Source organism: Leuresthes tenuis, unplaced genomic scaffold, assembly GCF_036924035.1.
Source record: "Leuresthes tenuis unplaced genomic scaffold, fLeuTen1.0.hap1 SCAF_1, whole genome shotgun sequence".
NCBI lineage: Eukaryota > Metazoa > Chordata > Actinopteri > Atheriniformes > Atherinopsidae > Leuresthes > Leuresthes tenuis.
Genome location: NW_027325355.1, coordinates 28,065,683 through 28,093,241, shown reverse-complemented (window position 1 = coordinate 28,093,241; position 27,559 = coordinate 28,065,683). Strand labels below are relative to the sequence as shown.

The window sequence follows — 27,559 nt, the reverse complement described above, 5'->3', positions numbered from 1 at the left end:
TTTTTATTACGGAAGGGTTGCTCAGAAACTAGCTGTAGTCTGTGGCTCCGCAGTCAGCTGTTTGTTATGAAAGTAATGCTGGTAATGAGCCAAAATGGCGATCCACGAGGCGCTAGTTTCCGTTTTTATTGGGAACAAGGGGGTGGGTCTAAAACTGCATCACAGCTGATCTGGAGGTTTTTCCCCCCTCAAGTTGTTTTTTTGCAGAGAGCAGCTTTGCAGACAATCACAGGGACACCTCTGTCTTGTTTTCTTTCTTGTTATTTTTAACCTAGCGCCTTTTAAAACTATACAGTTATTTTCCTCTTTAGTTTTGCAATTTGAAACCCCAGACTAGTTTAAGAATGCCACTTATTTTCAGAAGAAACTGCTTTTATCACAAATATCATTGTCTTTTTGTCATCCACGGTGAATTTAGCCCAGGTTTGACCCACTTTTAGCGTCTTTGCCTTCAAAGCATCTCGTGTTAGTGCGAATCGTCAGTGGATATGTTTTCGGCAGGAGAGGAGGTTGATTCCCGTTTGTTTACTTCACTAAAGGAGTCATCCGGAGATGCAATCTCCCCAAGACTGGAGCTCAGTTTAACAACCATCTATACCGTCCTCTACTCTTTCCTCTTTGTTTTCGTTTACCTGCAGCTCTGGCTCATTTTGCACTACGGCCACAAGCGTTTCAGCTATCAGAGTGTGTTTTTATTTCTGTGTTTGCTGTGGGCAGCGCTGAGAACGACCCTCTTCTCTTTCTACTTTAAAAATGTGGTGCAGGCCAACCAGCTGCAGCCTCTGGCCTACTGGCTGCTCTACTGCTGCCCCGTCTGTCTACAGTTCTTCACCCTCTGCCTGCTCAACCTCTACTTCACACAGGTAAGGCTCTATGTTTGTGACAGATATGGTTTGAACAGTTTGTGTGAGGAAAGTTTAATTTCCCTACCTCTAAATGACGTTGTCCTTCTATTGTGTTGGACTGCTCACTCCTTTGGAGGATGGCTAATGTCTTGGGGGCAAAAATCTCGCCAAGGAAACCAACCATGTTAATATCTTAGGGACAATTATTTCTCAATGTGAGGTAAACAAATGTCAGTTATGAAAACTACATCTCCCAGGATGCTTCTGTGGCCTGCTGCATTCAGTGTACCCCTGGAAGTCAGAACTCAAATGATTCTACCTCTCAAGATGTCATTTCCAACCTAAGTTCCTTGCCTAATGTTTTATTGGATCAAGAATAACAAAATCTCTGGCTCTTGGTCTGAATCATACCATATTGGGCATTCTTTCAAGGTGACGTCTTAGCCCATTGCCATTTTACTTATTTACTGGGATGCCCCAAGGCTTTGTATTAGGACCCCTTGTCTTTATAAACTGCATCATCTCCTTCTCATGTCATTGCTATGCAGATGAACCTAACTGCATCGACCATTCACACCAGATTACTCACAATTTCAGCATGACCCTCAGCTTTGGTCTCTGACCTTCAGCTAAATCTCTTAAAGGCTGAGCTTGTGGTCATCCCAGCCAATGATTCCATCCGACACAATATCTACAGAAAAATTACTTCTTCAACTATCTCTACAACAAAGGTTGCAAGGAACCTGGCTGTCTTTTTCAGACCATTTTTTCATTTTACACCTCTAAGAATCAAATGCAGCGTAAGACCTGAACTGGATACATAATCAAGATCATATTAGCAGAGTAGAATACATAGACTTACAGCTCTTATATCAGTTGGTTTAATGATTTAGATCAGGGTGTGGCTGCTGTGTCAAATCACTGAATTTAATATTCCAACATTGTGTGACTTGTCATTGAGGGGGAGACTTCAAGAAGTCATGAAACCCGGTTAAGAAGTAGTCCTCCACATAAACCAATGAAAAACCACAGCTTGTTGTTTTGTACACTTTGCTTTTTGCACAAAGCAAACAAGATTCAACTCCTCCTTCCCTGTGGTCACATGCTTTTTTTTTAATTGAGTCCAAAGTGTGGGTTTACATGTCAGGTTAGCCCAGCAAGGTAACCCTGAACTTAAATGTGTGTTTGCATAGCTTCTGTGACAGCAAAGCAGCTGCGCAGGTTACATCGGCTGAGGCCAGTGTTTCAAAGGTGGTCACCGCTGCCGTGCGTGTTCTGTAGTGCAGTGGGGCCGAGTGGGAGAAACTCTGGAGACAGTTTCCCTTCATGTCCTGGTGAGAGATGGGCTGTGCTGTCACTAATCAGTAAGTGGACTGGACTCAGCTGTTCAGTCTCAGTTGGTCATCACCTGCCGGCTCAAAATGTCCAGAAGAAGTACCTGTGTGTGTCTGTGTGTGTGTGTGTGTGTGTGTGTGTGTGTGTGTGTGTGTGTGTGTGTGTGTGTGTGTGTGTGTGTGTGTGTGTGTGTGTGTGTGTGTGTGTGTGTGTGTGTGTGTGTGTGTGTGTGTGTGTGTGTGTGTGTGTGTGTGTGTGTGTGTGTGTGTGTGTGTGTGTGTGTGTGTGTGTGTGTGTGTGTGTGTGTGTGGCGGCACCACAGATCAATTGCTGCTTCAAAGAAAAGCACAGTGAAGCACTTGTCTCATTTACAAATGTGGTGAAAAGGGAAGGAAACTCGTCTCCTTTCTGGCTGAATGGTGATTTAGCAATGCGTCGTATGACTGCTGAATAAACATTATCACCCATCAGCTGATCTCTGGCCATCTACTGCATGCAAACTAAATCTGCTTTTAGTAAAAGTAAGACACAATGCATATAAACTGACTCACATCCCATGTATGGCATCAACAGTAGCCCTTTTTTCTGCTTTTATACTGTACATAGGAGTGTTCTTCCATATCTTCTTATCCCCTCATTACTTCTTTAAAATAGAAAAGCATGTGACCGGCCAGCTCTGTGAGCAAACTTTTCCTGCTTGTGGTTTCATGTCTGGTCTGAGTAATATATCAGATTCATATTTTCTTTCACAGCTCAAACTGGAACCTGTCTTTGACTGCAGAGTTGAGTTTAATATTTACTGGCTAACTTTGACTTGCCAGCTTGACTGTTGTTGTCATTTTAGCCAGTCAGGATTACACAATCATTTTTAATGACAATATGATGTAATTCTAACCAATGAATCTTAGCCTCTGTCACACCTGCAGTGTTTTCCATTAATCCGGTGGCAGCTCAACACATCGTTCTCATGTGGACTTCCTTATTGGTGCTTTCTTGGTGTAGGTCAGACCTGGTAACTGTGTCACTCAGTACAGTTACAAGCACAGTTAAGTCGTGTTATGGTTACAACTCCTTTGTCCCAGTTACACGCACAAGAAGGCAAACCGAATTATTACTTTCAGAAAATGTTTAAAACATTCAGCTGCTTCTAACTTCCTCTGTAGGCGATGATGGTACATGTAAGCACAGCTGAATTCACTGCTCAGGCGTTGTTTTTAAGTTACTTGAATGGTGATTTTTGTCAGCTGAGGTTATAAAAGGAGGATTTTATGAGAGCAGAGATCCCGAGCTGACACACAGCCATAAAGAGCAGATTTTCAGTCACATTTAGTCGTCTGACATGAGACAGAAAATATGTGAACGAGAGCAGCTTTGTTTGGAATTCAGTTATATTTATATAAACTTTACTGTTTTTACAAAAAGATGCAAAAAGGTTCCACTTTGACGCAAACGTAAAGCCCAGAGGCCCAACCATAATACTGTGTTTTCACGTCTTCGTCTTGCTTTGAGAAGCTTTATTTTGTATCATTTCTTCCGGACTGACATAGTTTAAGTCCATTTTAAAAGTACAGCTTTGGTGTGACTGAAACATTGATTTTGCTTTTAATTGTTTTGTCGAGTTTGTTGCAAAGCGGTGAGCCACAACCCATCCGTGCTTGTAAAGACGGTCTTTGGTGGTTGCTTTTTTTATACCCAATACTGGCACCCTCACCTGAACGCGGTTACTTTCATATTCTATAAACTTTTCTGTCTTTATTTGCCTCGATGGACTTCTTTTTAGTGTGTTTCAAGAGTTCTTTAAATATTCATATACGATGTAGCTGCTCAGTGAGGACATTGAAAATATGTTATGCAACGACATTTTTACATCTTTAGATTTAAGGGATTCAAAAAGGATAATTTAGATATCATGAAATCTATATTTCAATATTCATCATTTGCAGATAAATACGTTATCTTTTGGGTTTTTGGACCCTCACAGGTTCACGAGCCTTTGTTAATTTAGTTTCTCTTTAAAGAATATTGTTTTCTGCAATCAGACATTTGAATATGATGTCGTTTCACCTGCTATGAAGGGTCAGAACCAGCATCTTTACCTACATTTATCAGACAGATTGAGACTGCACAGCACTTTAATCAGATTATCTCTTTTGTCCTATACCTTGAAAATATCGGGTTTCATTATATAACTGAGTGGAAAATCCTCACACGTGACAAACTAGAGCCAGATAATGTTTAACATTTCTGCTCTAAAAAATTATCCAGAATAATTAACTGCCAAGGTAAAGAGATCAATTAATCACCCAATCATTTCAGATTCACACTCAAGCAGTAGCCTGACTTGCACATATGTGTGATTAAGGCTAAAACTGAGGAACTCGGGAGCTTAAAATATGTTTTAGCAAAGTCATATTAATGTGTGACTAATGATTTGTTCAACCAGTGTCACACACAGGTTTTGTATTAGCACATAAGTGATGAAGAGCATTATTTACCCTTGAACTCTTTGAAAGCGGACGAGTATTACGCCACAACTCACACATGCATGTGTGGAAATGGTGGTTTTCTGATGAGTCAGACGTCAGTCCTGACCTGTGATTTACTTCCTCCTTTTACCAACTGCTTACTACAGAAAACAAGGCCCGGAGATAAAATGGTTATTGTTTGTGCACTGAAAGAAAACCTGTTGTTCTGGGGCAGACGTGTACATTTAGAGCACATTTATCTCTCGGTTACAGATGACCTCGTTCTGATCTACTTTCACAAGACTGAGCGATCATGTGTGTCCGTGTGTTGCGTTTATTAAACAGAATAGTAGAAACCCACCGTTACATCATTACAACTTAGAGCATATTTGTCCCCTGCCTGTTTGTCTGGGCTTCCTGAAAGCCAAATAAACTACATTTTGGTAAACATCTTACAAAACCTAGTCATTAACAGGACTTGTGTAATCCAGACCGGTTGAGGCCACTGTCCCAAATTTTGCACACACAAACTGAACTTGAGCGAGCTTTATATGGTTGTTACTGATAACGTGTTGACAACCCTGTGACCAGCAGCTCATGCAAAGTTTTCCTTTAGCTGCTGCTTTCGATGCATTTAGATACATATTTCAGGGTTTTTATTGTGAGAATGCTGGAAAGCTCACTATTGTTTTCTCACTACTGTGTCTCTTTATTATTATTATTCTGTACTTTCTGTCCGCAAACTACTTCTGCAATCTTTCACCGATTTGTACAATTTTGGTATTAAAACGTTCAGCTCGTTCAGGAGATGTGTGCAATATCTTTTGGTGTTTAAACCTTTTACACTTTTTAAACTATTCAACTTTGATTCAACTTTTTTCCTCATTCAAATGAATGGAAAGTGCTTTCAACTCTTCAAAAACTTCCTACTTTTTCCAACCTAACTATTTCTGCAGATTTTAAGCTAGAGACACCATTCAAACTTTGAACGGGTCACAAGACATTGAGCTGTTAGCAATTGGTGCAGCTTTTTCAAATATTAAGCCAATATTGAATTATAAAGGTTTAAAAAAACGTGAACAAATTTAAACTCTTTCTCCTCTTTTCAACTTAACTACTTCTGCAATCTTTCACCAGTTTCTACATTTTTGGCATCAAAACGTTCAGCTCGTTCAGGAGATTATGTCTGTCACTTTTGGTGTTTCTAACTTTTACACTTTTTAAAATATTTAACATTTTATTCAAATTTTCTGCAATTTTTATGCAAATTTAACATTTCAACTGTCTCTCCTCTTTTCAACCTAACCACTTCTGCATACTTTCAGTGAGAGACACCATTCAAACTTTAAACGGGTCACAAGACATTCAGCTGTTACCAATTGGTGCAGCTTTTTCAAATATTAAGCCAATATTGAAATATAACGGTTTAAAAAACATGAAAAAGCCCTTTCATCAAATCTTCTGTTTTTCCAATAGGTTTAAATCATTCCACTATTGTTATTTCAAATTCAAATTCCTTCAACCAAGACTTCAGCAACTGGATTTTCAGCAATTGAAAGATTTTCTGCTTTTTTAGCATAGTCAGCTATTCAACTTCATCAGCATTCTCACTGCTGTTTTGCAGGAACAGCTTTTTCTAGTTTGTTGTATAAGATCAGTTTTATTTTCATTGTTTTACAAGCTAACGCTAATGTGAATGTTACAAAAGCCAGCAGATAATGAGATACTGCTCCGGCGCCCTGTTTAAGTTATATTCCTTTATATGATTGTTGTAAACATGGGCAATTTTTATCTACTAAAAACTTTTACTCTTTAAAAAGACACGTCTATAGGGCTGTGTCTGATTCTGCAGATGTTGCTGTCCCATCACATTCGGTACTCTGGTTGGGTCAGAGTACAGTTTTATTGTCCTGGAGAGACATTGAGTCATTAAATTAAAATAAATAAAACAGAAAACAGGGTACAAAAGGCTGGGGAAGGTCTGGAAAATGTGAAGAAGAGTGATTCCTTTCATTCAATGCACACAGTATTATGATATTTCATGTTTAGTCTCATCAACTTATATTAATTTATTATGAAAGTAATAGTAAAGATAATATTATGGATGTATGATGTGCATCCATTTTAACATTTCAGATCTGTAAGAGACCTTTCCAACTAAAACTGGGGAAGTTTCCATCACAAAGTTTGATTTGCATTTTGCAGAATGTCAACGGTGACCTTAAGAAAAACACTAATGCACATAAAAGCTGTTTTTGTCCTGTTTTGAATCCTCCTCGACATGCTTTGGGGGAATGGAAACAAGCTTGTGAATCCAGTCTGACATATCAAACAATGCAGTTATGAGGCTGACCAGCTTGTTCAAAGGTGTGATATAATATCCCAGATACTCCTAAAAGTTATAATGTAGTATTTTCTGAAAAATACCTCTCTTCTTATCTCTTGTGGATGAAGAATTCATTAAAATCCATCAAGTGAAGCTTTTTTTTTGGCCCTTTTTTCTCACAACACTTAAAATACCGTCTGCAGGGAATCATTTCAGGTTTTACTGTGTCACATTCTTCCTGGTATCCCTTATTAAAGGAATATTTCTGGTTTACGTGAAGCACTTTGGAGTAGATGGTGTCTTATTTGCAGCAGACATAGTTTGAAGAAGAAAATAGCAGCAACTGGTCAGGTCACTTTATGTTCAACCCGTTTGTCACCTTTGTTCCTTCCTGACAGAAGTAAATCAACTAAAATGATTTATAAGATGTTACATCTGGTTTGTGTTTCTGACACTTTTTGTGCTATTTAAGCACAGCTGATGTATAATCTTTGTAGATGTTCAGTATTGCTCTAATCAGCTGACATGTACAGTGTAGAAGTCACTGTTTGATCTTGATAACTCAGGCAGAACGTTAGAAACAGTACGTTTTTTTTACTTGATTAAGTCTTTTGAAGCCACCCTAATCGGCCTTTTAACTGAAAAATGAGGTGTGGCCTCATGCATAAACACTTTTATGTAATCTGGTTTTGTTTTTGGCTTTGGCCTTCCTGTTTTTCTTGTGTTATTTAAATTCATGCTGCACACAACTGTGTGTTTGCTTACTTCACTGACGTGCAGGAATCTCCCCAAGCGCTGTTAAGGTTCACACTCTTCTCCTAAAACAAACCCACCAAGCCTTTCGGTCTTTCTCTGGCTCAACATTCGTGAAAAATAAGATTATGTGTGCGAGTTGTTTTCATATTTCTCATCTTTCTTATCTTTCCACAGGTGATGTTTAAGGCTAAAGCCAAATATTCACCAGAGCTCACTAAATACAAGTAAGTCCTTGATTGTTTAGCAGAAATTAGAAAATTGTTACATGATTTTAATAACTTCACCTTTTCTTCAAATATTAAACACTATTCTTTCTTAGCCTTCCCTTCCACACAAACACAATCAAAGTTTTCAAACTAGTTGTTATGCATGAATAAAGTCACATTTTTTGTCTGTATTTACCAAACTCTTTCTCTTTGCAGGGTTCCTCTGCGTTTGTTCTTCTTGTGTCTCAGTATATTCTTTCTGGTGGTGAATTTAACTTGTGCATTGTTGGTGCAAGGAGCTCTGGAGCACTCTGAACCACCTACGTAAGCAAAAATAAGATGGATACCAATCATGCCTGATCATTCTTTTAACATGAAGCTTTCAAATAAGAGCTTACGCTTGGCTGTCTGGTTACAAGTTCTAATGTTTTTGTGTCCAGTGATGGTGAAATCAGACATGCAGTCTTGGCCCGCGTCCTGATCAACGACAGCCTGTTTGTTTTGTGTGCCATATCTCTGGCTGTTTGCATTTTCAAGATCGCCAAGATGTCCTCTGCCAATGTTTACCTGGAGTCCAAGGTAGAAATAAAAGCACAGATGCTTCTATTAATTAAAAAAGTTTAAAAACTTCTGTTCCTCTCCCTCAGAGGCTTTATGTAGTTTTTTTTTTTCTTAGATTGAAATGCAGTTTTTTGGCCAAGCATACGTGTGAGAGTTTAGATTCAAACAGTGTAAACCAAGCAGAAGTAGATACACGGAGGAAAAATAAACCGGTAACAAAGAATAACAACAAGGAAGACGGTGCAACTCTCTGCAGAAGAAATAAAAAAATAAGTCTACAGCACAAATAAATGTACAACAAGCTGTAAGGCCACCTATCATCACATTTACTGGGGTCAAAAACTTAATCCTCCTTGCTATAACCTTAGCTCTAAGCATGTTTTGGTCTCTCCGGTATGCTTTTTTTGCCAATTAACCCAATCAACTGTGACTGCTAGCTTGCAATTCCACAGGCAACCACAAGGTGGTAATATTTAGTCATTTTTATGGAAAAATGGCAGCTAAAGTCTGTTGATGCTAACTCAGGCTAAGCCACAGTCACATTAGCACAAGCATCCTACAGTTTACAAGAAAATAAGGACCTGATGTTTGTGTCATTTTTATTTCAACTATACCTAACAGTATGTTATGGTGCAAAGGAAAGCTAAATTGACATTTATTTTAAAGGTAATAAATCTTGCTATGATGTAAACACAGGAAGATGCTAAGATTTATGCCTTTGAAATCTAGATTTCTGGCCTATAAAGAGCTGTTTTTGTAATGCTAAAATCTGTGACTTATGTCCAACTTATATTACAGGACAGTAGTGGACTGATGCTTAAACTTGTTTTGAAACAATGAATCTTCCTCCAGGGTACTTCAGTGTGCCAAGCGACAGCCATAGGAGCTGTGGTGATTCTCCTCTACACATCCAGAGCCTGTTACAACCTAGTGGTGGTGGCAATGTCCCCACAGGACAGACCGAGTCCCTTTAATTATGGCTGGTACAGTGTCTCAGATCAGGTAATGTACCAAGTATTTTTACTTATAGATGGGAGATAAGCTTGTATAAAGCCAGAGAACCACAATGTGTGGACACTCCATCTTAGATGATTTGGGAGAGCAATGCTTAGTGGGGTAAAGGGCTTTGTCTGGCTATAAATAACTTGTGTGTGTGTGTATTGACCTATATCAAGGCTCAGGCCTTGAGACACACTACCCATTTTAAAAGGCTCATGTGTGTCTGTGTATTTGTTGGACATTATAGACTTTATAATAATTTAATCGGTCTCTGAAGACCAGCTGTCATTCATGCATGCGAACGTCGTTCTTTTTCTTCCATGTGCCTCACAGGACCATGTACTTTCTGCATGCACTGAATTATTTAATGAGCTAATTAAACTCGCCACTATATTACTAGCCAGCGTATAGAATAACCAAATCAGTGGGTTTGAAAGCATAAAACAAAACCAAAGCTGTAGTGGTTATGTGACAAGTACATTTTAAGCTCTATATTCTTATTCATGTCTATGTGGTTATTTTGAAGCCATCATGTAGTTGATATAGAGTTTAGATGGATGCACTTTAACTGCTTTAAATCTGCATTCTTTCATTTCAGCAGGGAGCAACTCCTATAGTTGGAAAAAGAAGTCTGATTGTGCAAATATCTAAAACAAATTACCCTGGTTACTCTCAGCATTTTCCTCACGAGCTTAACTTGATCTGAGTTGCGAGCCTTATTCTATGTACCCGAGTGTTTAGGCACTGCATTGGCTTCACTGTTTGGACCTGGTTTTAACGTCCTCTTTGCAAAGACAAAATAATCTACTTTACCAAAGTTTAAGACTATTAAATTAAATTGTGATCATCAGAAAAATGCACTCTTTACACTGTGTAAGTGTTGATAATAAAGTGTGGTTTTGTGTGTGTTAAAGGCTGACGTAGAGGAGATCAGTGGTAAGGCCTATATTGTTTTCGGGATCATTCTTTTCTTCTGGGAGCTGCTGCCTACCAGCTTGGTTGTGCTTTTCTTCAGAGTCCAGAGACCCCACCAAAACCTGGTATGTTGAGATCTGTTGCGAACTTTCTAAACAGCCTTAACATGTGACATGGTTTTGACACATCTGTATTTTTCAGGCTCCAGGGGGCATGATCAACAGCCACAGTTTCAGCTCTAGAGCTTATTTCTTTGACAACCCCCGACGGTACGACAGTGACGATGACCTGTCCAGAAGCATCAATAGTAGGACTGATCGGGCCAGGTGTTCTCTCTTTTTCCTTAAGTTAAATGACTTCAGACAGATATTATGCCTTTTTCCTCACCTTTTAACATCTCCTCCTGAACCTTCTTGTCTCTCATGCTCTCAGTCTCCTCTCCACCACACCCCAGCTGGCACCTTCTAGTTGGTATGGCTCCATCCAACGTAATGGGACTTTAGCTGCGGGGGTGGCGTCTGCCCAGCAGCCACCACCTTCCACGGCCCCCCTCCTCTTTGCCTACGGAAACATCCAGAGTCACCATCACCACCATCACAACTACTACTCCACCCCGCAGAACAACAATTACCCACATCATCATCACAGTAACTACTATTCTACGCCACAGAATTATTACTGCGGATCACAGATGTATTTCTGCACCCCACAGAATTAAGCAGTGTCCATAGTAAAGAGTGGACAAGACTGATTTTGAGTGATTCTGTGTTTTTGTCACTGCTACTTTTAAGTGATGCTCTAAAATATCGACCTCCAGATAGTTTGGGTCACCAATTACGCAGAAATGTGGTGATTTAACAAGCCAGAAAGTCAAAGTGACGTGACTACTAGCTTTTTTTGGACATCAGCAACTCTGAGCATGATGTGTAAATGGAAAATACAGAGTTTCAGCATTAATGGCTGATATGCCTGAAAACCTAAAAGCTTTTTCTGTTGAATACTATGGTTGAATTATCCTAAATTGAGACTCTAATCATCAGTGACCAGATAATCATCATTACATCAAGCCAAAATGGCGAATCCCGAAGCTGTTGGTCAGTAGTTCAGGATTTTAGAGACGTCATACACATAACATCTGTCAAATAGTTTTTTGAGTTATGTTACTGTTTGTGATTGGAACATCTATAATACAATCATTTAAGGAGCATTAAAAGGGTCATTTAGGCTGCTTGGGATGCTACCCAGCTACCTGGACATTTTTACTCTTACTCCTAGTTACATGTGACAGGAATTAGCTGGTGCTAATTTGCCAGTGGCTACTGAAGCAGGTGTGCAAGGTTATACGCAATGCTAACAGTTAGCCTAACCTAAAAAAAAATCTCAGAAACGTTGCAAAATAAAAACACAAATGATTAAATCTATCAGACTTGGTAGCTTTATGTTGCTGGAATTGATCACTTTTGTTCAGTTGGGGTAGCTAATTTTGCTGCCACACAAAAATATGCCGGCAAGCTGAAGACTTTATGTTGCTTGGGGTAGTGGCTCGCTAGCAAAATATTTTATTTTCACTGTTAAGTTTTTGTATTAGTTGGTAATAATTTGCCAATGGCTGCTGAAAAAGGAGTGTTAGGTTATACCCAGTTTTAGCAATTAGCCTAGCCTCAAAAAATACAGACACTTTTTTTGCAAAATGAAAACAAAACTATAATTTATCACATACTTCCTTGGTAGCTTTATGTTGGGAGGCAATGTATCTCTTATGTTCAGCTGGGGTGGCAAATTGCTGTTAGCAAGCAGAAGACTTTAGGTTCCTTAGGGTAGTGGCTAGCTAGCAGAATAATTTTGTTTTCACTATCAAGTTCATGAATTAGTAGCTAGGTGGTGATTTGCTGATGAAAAAGGGAGTGTTGTGTTATACCTAATGCTAACAGTTTTAGCCTAGTTCCAAAAAGCATTCTCAGAAACTTTGCAAAATGAAAACGTAACAGTTAAATTCACCACAAAGTTTATAATATTGTGTTGTTGGAAGCAAGTCGTTACTTATTTCTTTTTAATTGGGGTTGTTAATTTAAAAAACTGCTATTAGCAAGTGTAAGACACTTGGCTGCTGGCTCAATACTTTACTCCGATCGCTACATGTACATTTTGATGTGTAATATAAGCTTACAGTTCTTTTAACTGTCTGGCTGTAATCAAAATACTGATTTAAGTGTTTAATCATCAATGTTAACTTCTCACAGCCCAGGAATTCATTATTTGGAAAACATAAGAGATTCCATATCAATGTGTGACTTGCAATTTGGAGATGACTCAGCCTGTACACTGTTTGTTTCCTGACTGGAAGAGCGCTCATTTGTGACCAAATACTCTTCATATAATCTGATGTTTTGTGAGCTGTGAGGCAGAAATTTGCACTTAGACGAAGATAACCTTCAGCGGAAAAAGGCCATGGAGCCTGAATGTAGGTTTTTCGTCTCCTATCTTGTATTTTCTTCTGTAATAGTCTGTATTTTACTATTTATCCTGTGAGAAAGGAAATATCAATGTGCCATCACATTTTGTCATATCTAATAGCTGCATTCCTTAAAGAAAATATTTTTGCACAAGAATTTGTCAGATGATGTATGTCTTTAATCGTTTGTGTCTCTTCACACCAATCAGTTTTTAATACGTGTGAGGTCTTAGATTTGTTTTCGAAGTTTAGTGTGCTTTTATACTTAAGTTTTATATTACATAGATTTTTACTAATAGATTTTATATTTCTTTTCTTTTTTTTTTATTTAGTTTTTTTCCTCTGTTCTTTTACTCATAACCTCTCAAATTTTCTGAATCTCATGACAGAGTACAGCCTGTCAGCAATACTCTGAAAGAGCATTTTTGTTGTTTATGACCCACCTCTTAGACCAAATCAGTGCATCTGTGCTAAGTAACAGAAATGCTGTCCATGAGTTTTTGAACATTGTTGTACTTCAGCAGAAATCAACCTGTAAATGACCATGAAAACTTTGACTTCATACAAACTGAGTCAGAACTAAAACGGCTGTTTATTCTACAAAATAATCTGTGAAATGATTTACGCTGATGCTCGTGCTTTAAGATTTAAGATCGCTTTTGTCACCAAGGTTTACCAGATACTTTGACATACAGTGAATGAAGTGAAGTTCTCATTGTTGGGTCCAGCTGTTTATCTGCAGTGTAGAATGCATGTTTCTGCATCAGTGTGCAAGATCTCAGCGTCACTTTCTCTTCCCAGGGTTGTATTCTTTGTGTTAAATGTTATTTGCTGTATAAAATACAACTAATTCTTTTATTAACTGTTTTATGTTATTGATGGTTTTCTCTGTGGCCATAATGAATGTAACCTGTGCAACAGATCACTAACGATGTATGCGAGGAAAGCACTACCATGTTGAAATAAAGGCCTACTGCACTGTTGTCAAAACAAAAGTAAACCAGAGCCTTCATGAATATGACTCTGCTGCAGTGTTCCTTACAATAAGACAACTCACCGACCTTCCTAACTGACCCAGACCGGTGCCCAGCATGCCGAAGTGTGATGAGGAGATCAAACCACTGCACAATGTTCTTATTGTGTTTGCTGAAGTGTCTAACTGCTTCTGACCTTTCCCACCAAAACACGCAGCATGTCATGTGGCTGAATTTACCGGTTAGTTAACAAGGTTATGAGGATCATCTCAACTGAAGTCAGGACAGCAGCTGGCCTTTTCTCTTGAGGGCAATCTGTGTACAACAGCTTATTGCACCAGGAAGTACATTTTCTGGTGTGAATAGAAGCTGAAACGGGTGAGACACTAATTTAAAATCCCTGTAAGTTCGCTGGAGTTTTCTTTTAATTCTCAATGTCATGCCTGTGGGGTTAAGGGGGGGGGGGACACCCTCTGAGGTCTGTCCACACTTGGGTTGAAAAGGTATACGTACTTCTGTATACTGCGATGGTGACACCGTGAGCAACTCCACTTACACGAGAAGGAAACTCACAAATAAAACATTTAAGAACAGTGGTGGTCAGCCGTCACTCAGTCACATTATAATCTAATTTTACAGCAGCAGCAGTAGATTGAAGAAGCGTTTCCTACCTGTATGCTGCTCAAATGTATTTAGTTCAGGGCAGGCTGCATGGTCAGCGTCTTTTAGTTGGTTCAGTGACAGTCCAATCAAAAAGGTTGTTTTGGTAAACCCACATGATCCAGGAAGCCAGAAAAAAAGACTTTTCCATTAGACGAAACTTATGATTTATCATTTATTTTGACAAAAAGTAAGTAGACATTCTTGAAGTCAGATCAATTGCTTTGAAAAAAGAATTAACATTTAGGACAATTAAGTTGTTAAACAAGGGTTCTGACGTACAGTATTTAAAAAAAATCACTTTCTCCATGTTTAATGGTATTGTCTATTGACAAATGAATTCACGGACCACAGTCTGGATCCTGACTTAAAAGAGCCTGGTTGTTCCTGAAGGAGATCTAAGCCCACTTGTGCGATCAAAGAAACATTCGAGTTTTATCAGATGTCTGTTTTTCCATCATATCCCTTCAGGAACAGAAAATCACAAATGGCTCAAAAGACTATAAGGGATTTATATTTTCAATCAATTTGTAGCTGCCTTTTCTCTGAAAGGCATGGATTAACACTCAAAAGTACATTTTTTCCAGTGTTTATAAAGTGAAATGACGATGAAAAAATGATCATATTTGAACAAAAACTCTTCATTAATATGATCCAAACATGCCTGAAGGAGTTTAAAATCAAACGTTTGAAACCCAACAACAAAAAGAAACACCTCATTAATTAAATATTGAAGGCATCTTGGTCATCAGGCCTCAGAGGAAGCACAAACACACAAACATACGAACATCACCCATACTGTGCCAACCACAACACGCACTGGATCTGCAACGGCATTTCCTTCTGACCAGAATCATATCATCTAAAAATCAATACTTTACTGTATCGATTTTGAAAAATTCTTTGCAGGCGACCGTGTTAAGAGTTCAAAGTTCATCATCATCGCTGCTGTCCCAGGAAGCGACGCCTGTTGATCTTTGAGAGAGGAGTCTGTGTCTCTGTCAGGATTCCTCTCCGGCTTCCTGGTTGATCACATGATGGTACCCCCTGCTTCTGATTGGCTCCTTCTGCCAGCAAATGACGCCAAGGAGGAGACCGATGAGGATGAGAAGCAGAAAGCCAGACAAGGCCAGGCTGATGATGACCTCTAAAAATGGGGAAAGAAAAAAAAAAACATGGTATGGGGGGCATTAGTGCCTATGGAACTGGAAACCTGCACATCTGGAAAGGCTCCATCAATGCTGAAAGGTATAAACAGGTTTTAGAGCAACATCTGCTCCCATCCAGATGACGTCTTCTTCAGGGAAGGCCTTGCATATTTCAGCAGGACAAAGTTAAACCACATCCTGCATCTGTTCCAGCTGCACGGCTTCATGGTAGAAGAGTCCAGCTGCTGCACTGACCTGCCTGCAGTCCAGATGTTTCACCACCTGAAAACACTTAGACTCAGGACTGCTGAGCAGCTAGAATCCTCCATCAGACAGGAACGGGACAACATTCCTCTCCCAAAGGTCCAGCAGCTGGTCTCCTCAGTTCCAGATGTTTACAGATGTTGTTAAAAGAAGAGGGGAAACACGTTGTCCCAACTTTTTAGTTCCCTCTCCTTTATTTATAGTTTATTTATGTATATTTGGGTTTTAAAGAATCCCAGGAAGTGATGACTGAGATTTTATGTGAAAAGGTGTATTTTATAATACTGTAAAGATAAATAATAAATCAACTATTTAAACTGTTACATTTTAATTTATTTACATTAGTTTCTTCTTGAGCACTTCTTTATCGTTGTTACAGTTGGTACAGATACATGAAAGATTGTACTGATCTGGGATCAGCTTGGTGTGCAGACCACAGGGATGTTGTGCTTTTTCTATTTGCAGTTTGTGAAAATGTATCTATGTGCACTGACATGGTGCATCCTTAGCATCCCTGAAACTACAGAGCCGCCTAAAATCCTGCTTCAACAGCTGGACACAACCAGGTTTTATTCCACGTCAGCAGCAGCGTGTGCTAAGAGCTCACCTTTATCCCTCCCGTGGGAAGGCAGCTGACACTCCTTGTCCCTGTCCTCTGAGATGGAGAGCTTTGTAATTCTCACAAAGTCATCTAGGGGGCAGTGAAGGGAGCAGCCTGGCAGCTGGAGTGGGTACGGCCCCACAGAGGTGTCGTTTCGGTAAAACATCAACACAGAAACAGAGCTGGACGGACACAGAGAGGCAGGTTCAGCCGCTTTATGTCTTTGCCATCGTAATAAATACTCCTGTTCATTCTGAGCAGTTTAAACAGTTGATATCAGAGCCATGAAACACGGGATGAGCATTACGATGTACAAAAAACTATTCCAGTTGAATTATATCTACCCATTGTCGTCCTTGTGCAGCTCAAACATGTGACAGGAGGCGTAAGGTGGCTGTTTTCCATTGAAGACATTCAAGCTGGCCTGAAGAGCAGCTACAGTGGTGTCATGCTGCAGAACAGAAACATTTAAGGATATTCATGCTTCCTCTAAGAAAGTCAGTTCAGCTCACATGACTGTGCAGCCCCTGAAGAAAACTAAAAATGTCAAATCGAGGAGTATTCATGAACATTGACTGGCTCACCGCTGAGAGCATCATCATCTTAAGTTGCTGCGTTGAGTCTGGGGCGGCCATCTTGGAAAGATTCTTGACTATTTCATTCAGCAGAATTCCTGAAAGACAAACGGCATCTTTTATTTTACCCATGAAACCTTTCAGTTAAGGACGAGTGGTGATATTTTACAGCTTTATCATTTTCAGTAACCTCAGATAAAGCTTATAAACACCAATTATTTGCTCCAACAAGAACTCGGTGAATCACGAGCCTTCGCGCCATTTTTAACCCAAATAATAGTTCACAAAAAATGCACCATTTTCTCCTTTCTTCCATCTGGGAAACTAATCAAGGGAAGCTTTTGGAATTGGACTGAATGTCACTGTTTACCACAAGTTATCTTCATCCAGTCAGATGAAAAAGAGGAAAAACATCTCTTCTAAGAGAAGCTTCCAGTGTTTTAAATCCATTTTGAAAAGAGCCAAACATCAGCATAACTGCAGAATAAAAACACCAGTCGTTCTGAAATCAGCAACGCTTTGTACATCAAAGATCTTGGCTGGGATTTTTTAAGCAAACACAATCTTGCAGGCTGTCTGGCTCTTAAGAAAACATGCTGAGTGAGACTGAACTCACAAAGTCTGTCTTTACGGATCGTAAAGGGACAAAACGAGGTGCTGACTGGTGTAGCAAGATAGCAGAGGACCAAAACATAACACAGATTAGATCTAATATTTGATGTTTCATGGAAAAAACTAACAAAAATCTGTCATTGTATACACATACCTCCCTGCAGCCGACTCTTCTCTTGTTGTTTGTAGAACCCAAATGTGACCTGCAAACATTTAACATCAAATATTATCGTTGCATTTCTAAACTTACAATTAAAGCCAAGATGCTACAGCAGCTTCTACCTGAAATCCGAAGTCTTTGAGCATCCTGAGCTTCTCCATGACGTCAGGACTCACCCAGTCAGGAGCCGACTTGTTGTGGCGGGACTAAAACCACAGAGCAAACACAGTTCGACACAGTTTAAAATCCACAAAATCTGAGATTTTCTAAAGGGATCCATCAGGTTTCTCTGTGTATGTGTCATTTCAGCAGGAACTTATGCAGCCACTTCACACATTGTTGCTTAATACTTCAGTGCATGCACTCAGTGACCCAGCAGCATGCAAAAGTTTGAACACCCCTGGTAAAAATTTCACTCAGTGGGGTTGCCTGTAAAGAATCGGATTAATGGCTAAATTACAATAAGACGGAGTTATTAAGTTCACGTTTGACTAAAAATTGGACCGGATCGGGTTCCTCGCAGTCCGATTGAGACCCTGAGATAACTCGGTTTATGTTCATGAAGCACGTGGTGAACTGGACTTTGTGTTCTGCGCATGCTCGAGACTTTTTTCCTGGGGTCGAGACCCGGAAGTCGAAGGAGGCGATATTACTGTTGTTGTCGCCGCCGTCAGAAAGAAACAAACAACGCGATGGAGAATGCGCCGCTGTGCCATAACCAGCTCATCATAAACTAAATGTAGAGGGACGTAGCTTCATTTTGCTCTTCGTTCGCCATCTTTTTCGAATGCCCGGAAGTGGCTCTATTAGCGATAGTTGAAATGGGGACAGCGCCACCTATCGTACCGGGGTATGACCTGCTTTGTGCCTGTGATTCCATTCATTCACCGCCATATATCCAAGGATAATTATCCTCTCATCATGTAGATCCACTGAATGACTTTGAACAGCTACACAAGTAAAACATGACCCAAAATCAAAAAGTTAAATATGACTCATGTCTTCTTGAGTGAAAAATGTCCAACGCTCTCTTTCAGTTCTTGTTTTCTTGGGGATTATCACACATTATTTCTGCAAAAGGCTTCTTGTTTTGTGAGATTCTTGAACTGTCTTTTGTTGTTAAGATCAGAGTCGATTGGGGACATTACAGAACCTTCAACTCGTGCCTTTTTAGGAAGTCCAGTAACGTGCATTTTGGATCATTGACCTGTTATAGAAGCCACCCTCTTTTCATCTTCAGCTCTTTTACAGACATGTGACGCTTGTTAACAGAATCCTTTACTTCCTCTTCAAGCAAAATGACCACCAACAGCAGACGTATTATCTTCAGGCATGTCCAAAAAGTTCTGTTTTTACTTAATCAGCCAAGAGGACTACTGAAAATCAGCCAGAATTCTGATTTAAGGTGCATTTCAACCAGAAATTAAACAGCCCTGAATTTTATCCAAGGAGCTTAAACAGTATTTCAGCTCCGAGTCTTTTGTTTTTCCACAGAAGTGTGATTTATGGGGTGTATTAGGCCATTAAAGTGTGAACGTCCCACATCATCGGTGTTGTCTTAGAATGTAACTACTGTGAAACAGTAAGATATTAAAGTTTTATTACTCTGATTTAGTGTTTTCTCCTCCTTCTTATTCATAATCAGTCTTGCTCCACCACCTGGTTGCCGTGGGCACGCATGTCCAACTTGTCGTTTTCACAGACAGTACAAACTACAGCTGCAGTATAACTTATTTTACAAGCCAAGTTGATTATTAAACCTGAGATGACCGACCGAGACAGACAGGAAATAAAATAAATAACCGATCAGAAATGCTGGGAGTGAGCTCCACTCTGCAGGTTCCAGGTTATCTCTTCGGTACAGCCTCCCTAAAAGGCTGTTTCCGGTGCTAAAATTTCTCTATTCGTCTGTTTCTCTGTTAATTCAAGAGTGAACAATAAAAAACTGAGCTGCGACGTGGAAGTGAAGTCGAAGCAGCCGAGGAAGAACATGAGCTCGGTGCTGTTTAGTGTTTTATTATCAGCAGTCACTGTTTTATTCTGTTTGCAGATGCATTTAATAACATGTTTATGTGCATGTAAGAGCCTCTGCACCAACATAAATGGCTGTAAGCTGATATTTGTTCACTAACACACGTTGTTTTGAGCAGGATGAAAAGAAAAATAAGTCATTTAGAGGTGTGATCAGCATTATTCAGTGAGCTCATAGACTCTGAGCATAGAACCCTCAACTAGATAAGAAAACCATGAGATTAATTTTTACAACTTTACATAACTGTTAGGACGATGTTCGTCTGGCGCTGGATATGATCCTTGAGCCTATGATCCTTTATTTACATGTGATGCGTTTGAATAGAGCTCTATACAAAGCTTCAACTGTGTCTCCTTGTATCCTGTGAAGAGAGTACAATTTTAAAGAACCGTCCTTTTCTTTGGAGGTTTTATTATCATCAGATCTCACTGGAAAGACCTGTTTGCTGGGAAAACTAGACAAACTCTGACCAGTTGTTGTTTTTGTGACGATAAACTGTCTTGTGTTAGAAGAAGTGTTTAAAGCTATGTGCTGGTTCTCTGGCTGTGGAAAACCAAACCAGTTCTTAACTCCAAACAACACAGAACTGGCTCTAACACCAGCGCCTTTTCTAAAGATTCTGAAAAATGACCCATAAAAAGCTACTGAAAGTTAGCTTGTTTTTTCTTTTCATTGCACTCTCAAAAGGCTTTTTGAGCTCTCTGAACTTTGCATTGCAATGAAAATGAACCCAAACCTTTGCATGGCACTCCGCTTAGCCCAAAAATAAAGATATGTGAAGCTGTTAGTAGTTGCACAGCACTGCTCCTGAATCAGCTTATAAAACCTGCTAAAGTACAACCAGAACACATGAGATTCAGTCAGTTAGTCGAAACATAGCTCCATTAGGTACACAGATTATGGATTGTCTTGAACAACTGAGTAACCTGCATTCGAAATTTATACCACTTCAGACATTTTTGTAGTTGTAGAAAATATTTCTGGTTCATTTATTCATGTGATGTTTATTTATCAGAGCTTTTGAAGAATTAGTCATGTGTGAATAATGTATAAATGAATAAGAACCAGGGGCATGTTGTTATTGTCAATACAAAAACACAGATATGAGTGTGTGTTTGAGTGTACTCTAACCTCACAGAAGAGTGTGTCATACACACTCCAAACTGACTCTACAGTCGTCTTTTCCAGGCCCGTTTTATTCCTCACCAGCTCTATGATGTCCTGAAGAAGAAATACAAACAGAAACACAATGAAATCAGGAATGTTTACCTAAAAATGTGTATTCTATAGATGCACACACTCATGAAAAGGGAGGATTTGTGACTTTCATATCAGAGTATTAGACTTTTTTCTGTAATTTTGAGTTATCCCTTATAAATAAGTTACTATAATAAGTTACTAAAGTTAATAAAATTTTTATTTACATTTACACATCGTTCCAACTATTTTTGGAGTTGCACATCAACCTCAGAAAAGATCAGATCTTTAAATAGGTGTATTTCTTTAAAATTATTCTAAACTCTCCTTAACATCAGATAATACCCCAGAAATTTCCAAGAGATACTGGACAGATATAGTGGGGACACAGCCTGGACCGTAACAACAAAGAAAAGGAGAAGAGATGAGAAGCTGCACCTGGTATGTTGTGGTAACATTAATAAATTCCTCTGTGTGTTCAGTTTCATTCATCAGCTGTTTGTAGCGAGGACAGTCTCCCAAAGGATATGAGAGAAGCTAAAAATAAATAAATAAACATCATTAAAAAGACGACATTAAGTTAAAAACGTGCTAAATCAGCTGATGCAATCATTTCCATTTTCTACCAACCCTCTCTTCGCTCCCCGGCACTGTGTGGACAGGTATGGGCTGCCACTTCAAGCCTGGTCTGAACACCTGCTGACCGCTGGGGGGGTAGAGACCTAGAAGATGGTGACGGACAGCATATAAGGGTGAGGAGGAGGAGTTCTTAAAGAAAAGGGAGGTGAGAAGGGCTGTGTCGTGTTCTGACCTGCGAGGTTGGCCTCAGCACTCATCAGGGTGCGATCATAGTCTGTACTGCGAACGTAGATCTGGCGACGGAAAGTTGGAAAAAACAGATTTGAACATGGTTATAATAAAAAATACCACTGTGGGTGAACTAGTATAATGCACCAATGCAAAAAAGGCTCCTCTGATTGAACAGCGTCTGGAGAGGTTTCACATGACGGAGCGTCCAGCCCATACCTCATGCCGGTTGTAGGATTCATTGAGGAAGTTCTTATATCGAGTCCTCAGAAACTGGCCCAGCTCGAAGTGCTGCCTCATCCCCTCCTAGAAACACAAATCATGGAGAATCCAGACGGTGTAGCAGTAGATCTATGTGTCAACCTCCAATAGAAATTAAGTTTTACCCTTATTTACATGTCAGTAAGATGCACTTATGTATTACGAATAACATCACAAGCAAAACCAGATTTCTGCAGAGGCGCAGAAAGGGAAGTTCAGACCAAAAAGACTGGAAGAACCAACCTGCTGGGTGGGGCTGTGCAGTTCATTTGCCTGCGCTGTACGAACCGATAAAAATGAGGAATCAGAAAACTATCGAAGTTAGAATTCACTGCACTGACGTCGTCTTTAAGTTACCCGGATGGTGATTTTGTCAGATAATGCTGCAGTTATAAAATCAAGATCTTATTAGAGCAGAGCGACAGTATAGAAAATGTTTTCAGCGACTACCAGATGACATGTAGGCAGGACAGATTTACAGTCACAGTTTTTGACGTGTTTAGAGAGCAGCTTTATTGGGTATTCAACTGTATCAATAAACACTTACAGTTTTTACAGAAAGATGGGATTTTAGAGCATGTGCAGAGCCCTCAGGCCCATTTGAGTCCAGCTGACATGTACATGATTCATTCCCTAACCACGTCATCTGGATGCGTTATTCCAATGTTGTCTGATTTCAGAAGCACTAACATGTTAACACACATCTTAGAAGCCCTGTTTTGGTTGGACTAACTCAACAATTCATTTTAATTAATTACTGTTAAGGTTCATACACTTTTTAGTGTGTTGCTTTAAAGAATCAGCATGGGATCTCACTGTGTTTTCCAACTTCTAGCTCACAACTCCAGTCTACTTCAGTATTCTTTCCAAAAAGAATTCAGCATTATTGCTCTAAAATATCTCTAAATTTACTTTGAATCTGGCATGGATTGGTGCATTTGGACATTTTTACCAGAATAGAAAGGTTCAGCTATTAAATACTCCTTGTACCTGTGATAGCTGTCCAAAACCTTGCGGCCAGTCACTCTCTTGGTAGGGGTCGGTAGGATAGGCTTTGACTGGTGATCTGTCACCGTGCCGAAACAGCTGAAGTGAAGAGATAAGAAGTATCAGGTGGCATGTAACTGACGATGACACAAAAGTTCCCTTTTAGAGGGACATTTCAACATGAAAACTTCCATTGTTGCGGCATAGAAAATGCTGACAAGACTCAATGTTGGATATCTGCAAGCTGAAAGTTAGTTAAACCTTTCACTAAATAAAGACACGCATGCAAACACTAAAATTCACACCACCTAAAACCTTTGTACTACTTTTATCTGTGCAAGTAATGGTTGTAACATTCAGTCAGCTGACGGTATAGATCTTTCCAAGTGTTTGTCAAACACTAATGTCATTCACAGGCCATAGCTTTGAGCACCAGATTCTTAAGAAGAGCTGCAAATAAACAGTAAAACCATTCAATCATCATAACACATCTCTAAACATTACTGACATTGACAAATTACTGGGATTTTTGTCAAAAACTGCTTGTTTAGAGATGATTTTAGAACTAGAACACTGGTATACGTAAACTGTTGTACCAGAATCCAGTCAATTAGGTTTTGTTAGTGCTGCCGGCAGTTTCTCCCTCACATAAAACACTTTCAACTTCCTCTTCTCAAGCCACTAAAGAGAAGTGTAACTGTTTGGTTTTCACATGTAGAGTGAAATCACAAACTGCACGCATGACTGATGCATCAATAACAGCCAAAAAGTTTATTTATCTCTATTTGTAGGATGGATTATCCTTTCCCAAGACCTAATCTTGTCCCCTCCAGGAGCCATTCCCAGATCTCTAGCAGGAAACTAGGTAACTGTTTCTAAGAATGAGTGCACTAAGAAGACCGTGTTGGCATTAAGCAAGCTGAACAGCAGCTGCTGTAACAGCCAAAAAAGCAACTGTCATATTAGAAAATCAATGTTGACCGCTTAACCCAAGCTACCTCTAAGTGTCATATTTGAACACTGAGATGCGCAAGATGCTTTAACACTGAAAAAACATGACAGTGCTTAAAGCTATTTCAATTCTCAGATCCCTGACAGAATCATTGGCTCTTAAGTTGGATAAAAAGAGGGTCAGAAATGGAAGCCAAAGAAGGCATAAAATAAAAACATTTTGACCTGTTCAATGAGGTCTTTGGCTGCGTTTTATATAACACTATTTTGCATAAGTCACGATATTGTGCATAAAAAGTAACGAGGCAGACAAAAGGCAACATGCAACAGCTGTTTACAACAAAAATTCATTTAAAACCTGTTTAAAGTGGCCTGGTCAGACAGGTAATGCAGCACTGGCTACCAAACCTCAAATATTTTAAAATTTCTCAAGTTTCGGGTTGCTGATGGAGTTTCGATCACATAGCAAATGAAGGTGTGAATTCAGCAAACCCCATAATATTAGATATAACCACATGAACAGTATTAGTTCAAAGCTGAAACCTGTTAGTATATCATTATTAAAATTTGCAGTTTAACTTCTGATTGATTAATGCTATCTAGCTAAGTGAACCAAACACAAAACGCTATCATTTTAAAAATAACTACCACTGAAATGTATCATTTTTGTGCCGAATTGACCACAACACTTAAAAAAATCCGACAGACTTGACTCGTATCAGATAAAGAAGCATGTTTACATGTCAGTAAAGAAAAACACAACACTTCCCGATATTTTACATACAGTTTTCGTGGACCAGAGAAAACGCAGCTTCCGAACCGTTGAAACGGAAATTAAAGTTACTCACCACAGTCACGTATACTAGTTTTTTTTCAGCAGAAACTTGTCCACACAGAGAGACCACCGTAAAAAGAAAAAGCACCGCGGCAGTCACCATATTTCTCTGTGTGACTGGACGGCTCTGATAGAGAAAAGAACGGCTTCATAGGTTTCCTTAACCGTCCATTGCTAAACACTAACCAAGTCTGAATCAGATCGGAAGTGAAAAAATAAAATATGATATGATCTAATAGAAGAACAAAAAGCAGCAACAAATAGGCCAGGAAGACGTGTCGTTTATATTTAATTGTAAAATATCTTGTCACTGCATTTTACGTTTTCACCCTCATGTGGACTCTTTCCAGATGAAAACAGCATCCGTTACTTGTTGCACATTTTATTTTGGTAGGTACGGTTAAAAAAAACGGTTAAAAACGGAAGTGAGTGGACAACCAATCAGTGTCCGAGCTTGTTGTCAACGCAACGACAGTGAAATTCAGTTAAGGGATTTTGCTTTAAAAATGTATTTATGTTGTTGATGTAGGGCTGAAATTTATAATGATAAAACTTAACAAACAATTTTATCTATTTTCATTTGAACGTAAGGCAACAACGTAGTGAGGCCAACCCTGGGATGACTCTATTCTATCTTATTTTTTAAGACAAAAATCCATGTAATGATTGAGTGCCACATAATAAATAAACCGTGAAAGAGTAAGAATGGGGATTGAATGAGACATTAGAAAAAAAATAAAATAAATTAAAAAAAAATATATATATATACATATATACTAGTTTTGGGATGAGTATATTTTAATTTGTAATTAAATTGTAGATTTAATTGTACATTTATTGTTCTTTTGTGTGGAACAGCTTCAAGTATGCCAGCTTTGTATGCACCAATTTATACGCTTGATAATTAAAATAAAGTTTACTTACTTTGTTTTACTTAAATATACTAAGATTTACTGTAAAAAATTCACTAATAAGTTAAGTAACATTGACATTATGTTTCTCATATATTTAATAGACAGTACACTTTTATATATAATATAAGGTTCTTTGTACCAAAAGTAAAAGTTATGCCTCGATTTGATAAAGTGACAATAAATCCATCTAAATACAAGATTAAACATGTTCATTCATATAAAGCAATTTAGTAAAATTGTGTGATATATTCTAGAAATCAAGTAAAATACAAGCAGCAACTTTTAAAAAAATTGGTTAACTTATCAGTCATTTGGTTGTTCAGTTTGACTTGTTGGTTCCATGAGCATAAGGCCTATTTGTTGTGTTAGTTTAGAACATTAAACAGCACCAAACGTATAAACCTTGAGTTTCCATGTAGATCCGTAAAGTCACAACTCTGAAAATACACAGTTCTGTCATTGAAAGACCTTCGATAACTGTCCCAAATTACCCAAAGCATGCTGTCCGACATCCTCAGTCATATGGAATAGAGACAACAGAGACTGTTTGAAGATTTAAGACCAAGACAAGATTAAAAGACTACAAACATAACTTCACAACAATCAGGAAGACTGTGTTGTTGATGAGAGATTTACATTCTTCACATTAATCTGGTTGAAATTCTAGGTCTCTAACCTTGTCATGCAATTCCCACGTGAACCTTGTAATTGACAAGCGCCCTAAACATTCCTGTAACATCGGGCCCATGAAGTCATGCATTTCTAGCCACATGACATCCATGCTTAACCTATCATGAAATTTCTGGTGACTTGATTATTTTGGATCAGGAAATAACTACACTTGGGTTTAAACTGTCTCAGATTACCCAGATTCTCGCAGTACTGTACAAAAGTACAGTTTACATAAGACTAAGAAAGACCATTCGAATACTGACAGTATTATGTATATTTTCCTTATCTAGTTTATGTCATGTACAGTCTACATTATATAATGTTGGTACTTTGGTACAGATTGACACTTGAAGTTCTTCTTCTCTGCCACTAGAGATCAGTGTTTTTATTTGCATCGGTCAGCCCAAAAGCTATGAGACTTGGACAGCTGCTTTTTACTGAATTTGCAAGCATACCACTTGAAGATTTTACTCTGGAAATTTGTGATAGGTCTTTTAAACAACTAATCTAATCAAAGTGTGATTTATAAGTGGTAAAAAGAGATCTTTGTTGTCTGCCTCCACCGGGTCACGCTCTCTTTAAGAAAGATGCAGTCACAGATGTGTTAAAAGTTAAAGCTGCCTTTGTGGAAGGTCTGAGGTCTGCCTTATTTAAAGATACATTCCACTGTAAAGAGATCTCATTCGGTGATTTCACCACTTTTAAATATCTTAGTTTTATTCTAAAGGGTGTTCCTAAAATTCTGTTATTAATCATTTACAGATCTCAAGGATACTGTGCAAGTTTTATTGATGAATTTTCTGAATTATAGTCTGTTATCTCGACTGATTTTAACCATTTTATCTTGAATTTTAACATTCACAGCGATAATATGACGGATGGTAAAGCCAAAGAATTTATTCTGTGCTGGACATGTTTGGTTTGTGGCAACATGTAGCAGAACCGACCCGCCTTCGAGGTCACACTCTGGACCTGCTCATTTCCAAAGGTGCTGATATTTCTTCTGTTGTGGTTATTGATTTTGCCTTGTCTGACCATTTCTGTATTTT

The 27,559-nt window shown here is 38.9% G+C and overlaps 2 protein-coding genes across 4 annotated transcripts; one reads left to right on the top strand and one right to left on the bottom strand.

Moving 5' to 3' along the window:
- Positions 1–185: 185 nt before the first annotated feature.
- On the top strand, positions 186–13,860 carry gpr137c (G protein-coupled receptor 137c). Of its 3 annotated transcripts, none has more exons than XR_011909336.1 (9): positions 186–863; positions 7,902–7,951; positions 8,150–8,257; positions 8,374–8,512; positions 9,347–9,496; positions 10,408–10,533; positions 10,610–10,734; positions 10,841–11,933; positions 12,216–13,860. XR_011909336.1 is itself a non-coding variant. In XM_072374452.1 (8 exons), the coding sequence occupies exons 1-8, from the start codon at positions 489–491 to the stop codon at positions 11,124–11,126; spliced, it is 1,359 nt and encodes a 452-aa protein (XP_072230553.1). In that variant the 5' UTR covers positions 186–488; the 3' UTR covers positions 11,127–13,860. The 3 variants fall into 3 exon arrangements, 1 of the variants encoding a protein (XP_072230553.1); XR_011909335.1 differs by having other exon boundaries at positions 10,841–11,999; positions 12,287–13,860; XM_072374452.1 differs by having other exon boundaries at positions 10,841–13,860.
- Positions 13,861–14,687: 827 nt separating this feature from the next.
- On the bottom strand, positions 14,688–25,088 carry acp2 (acid phosphatase 2, lysosomal). Its single transcript, XM_072374745.1, has 13 exons — positions 24,938–25,088; positions 23,142–23,237; positions 22,110–22,196; positions 21,895–21,955; positions 21,714–21,805; positions 21,522–21,620; positions 21,018–21,107; positions 17,977–18,060; positions 17,849–17,897; positions 17,092–17,180; positions 16,852–16,958; positions 16,514–16,689; positions 14,688–15,641 (listed from the first exon to the last, which is right to left on the bottom strand). Exons 1-13 carry the CDS (start codon positions 25,025–25,027, stop codon positions 15,496–15,498), a joined length of 1,266 nt encoding a protein of 421 aa, XP_072230846.1. The 5' UTR covers positions 25,028–25,088; the 3' UTR covers positions 14,688–15,495.
- Between the last annotated feature and the right edge of the window lie 2,471 nt (positions 25,089–27,559).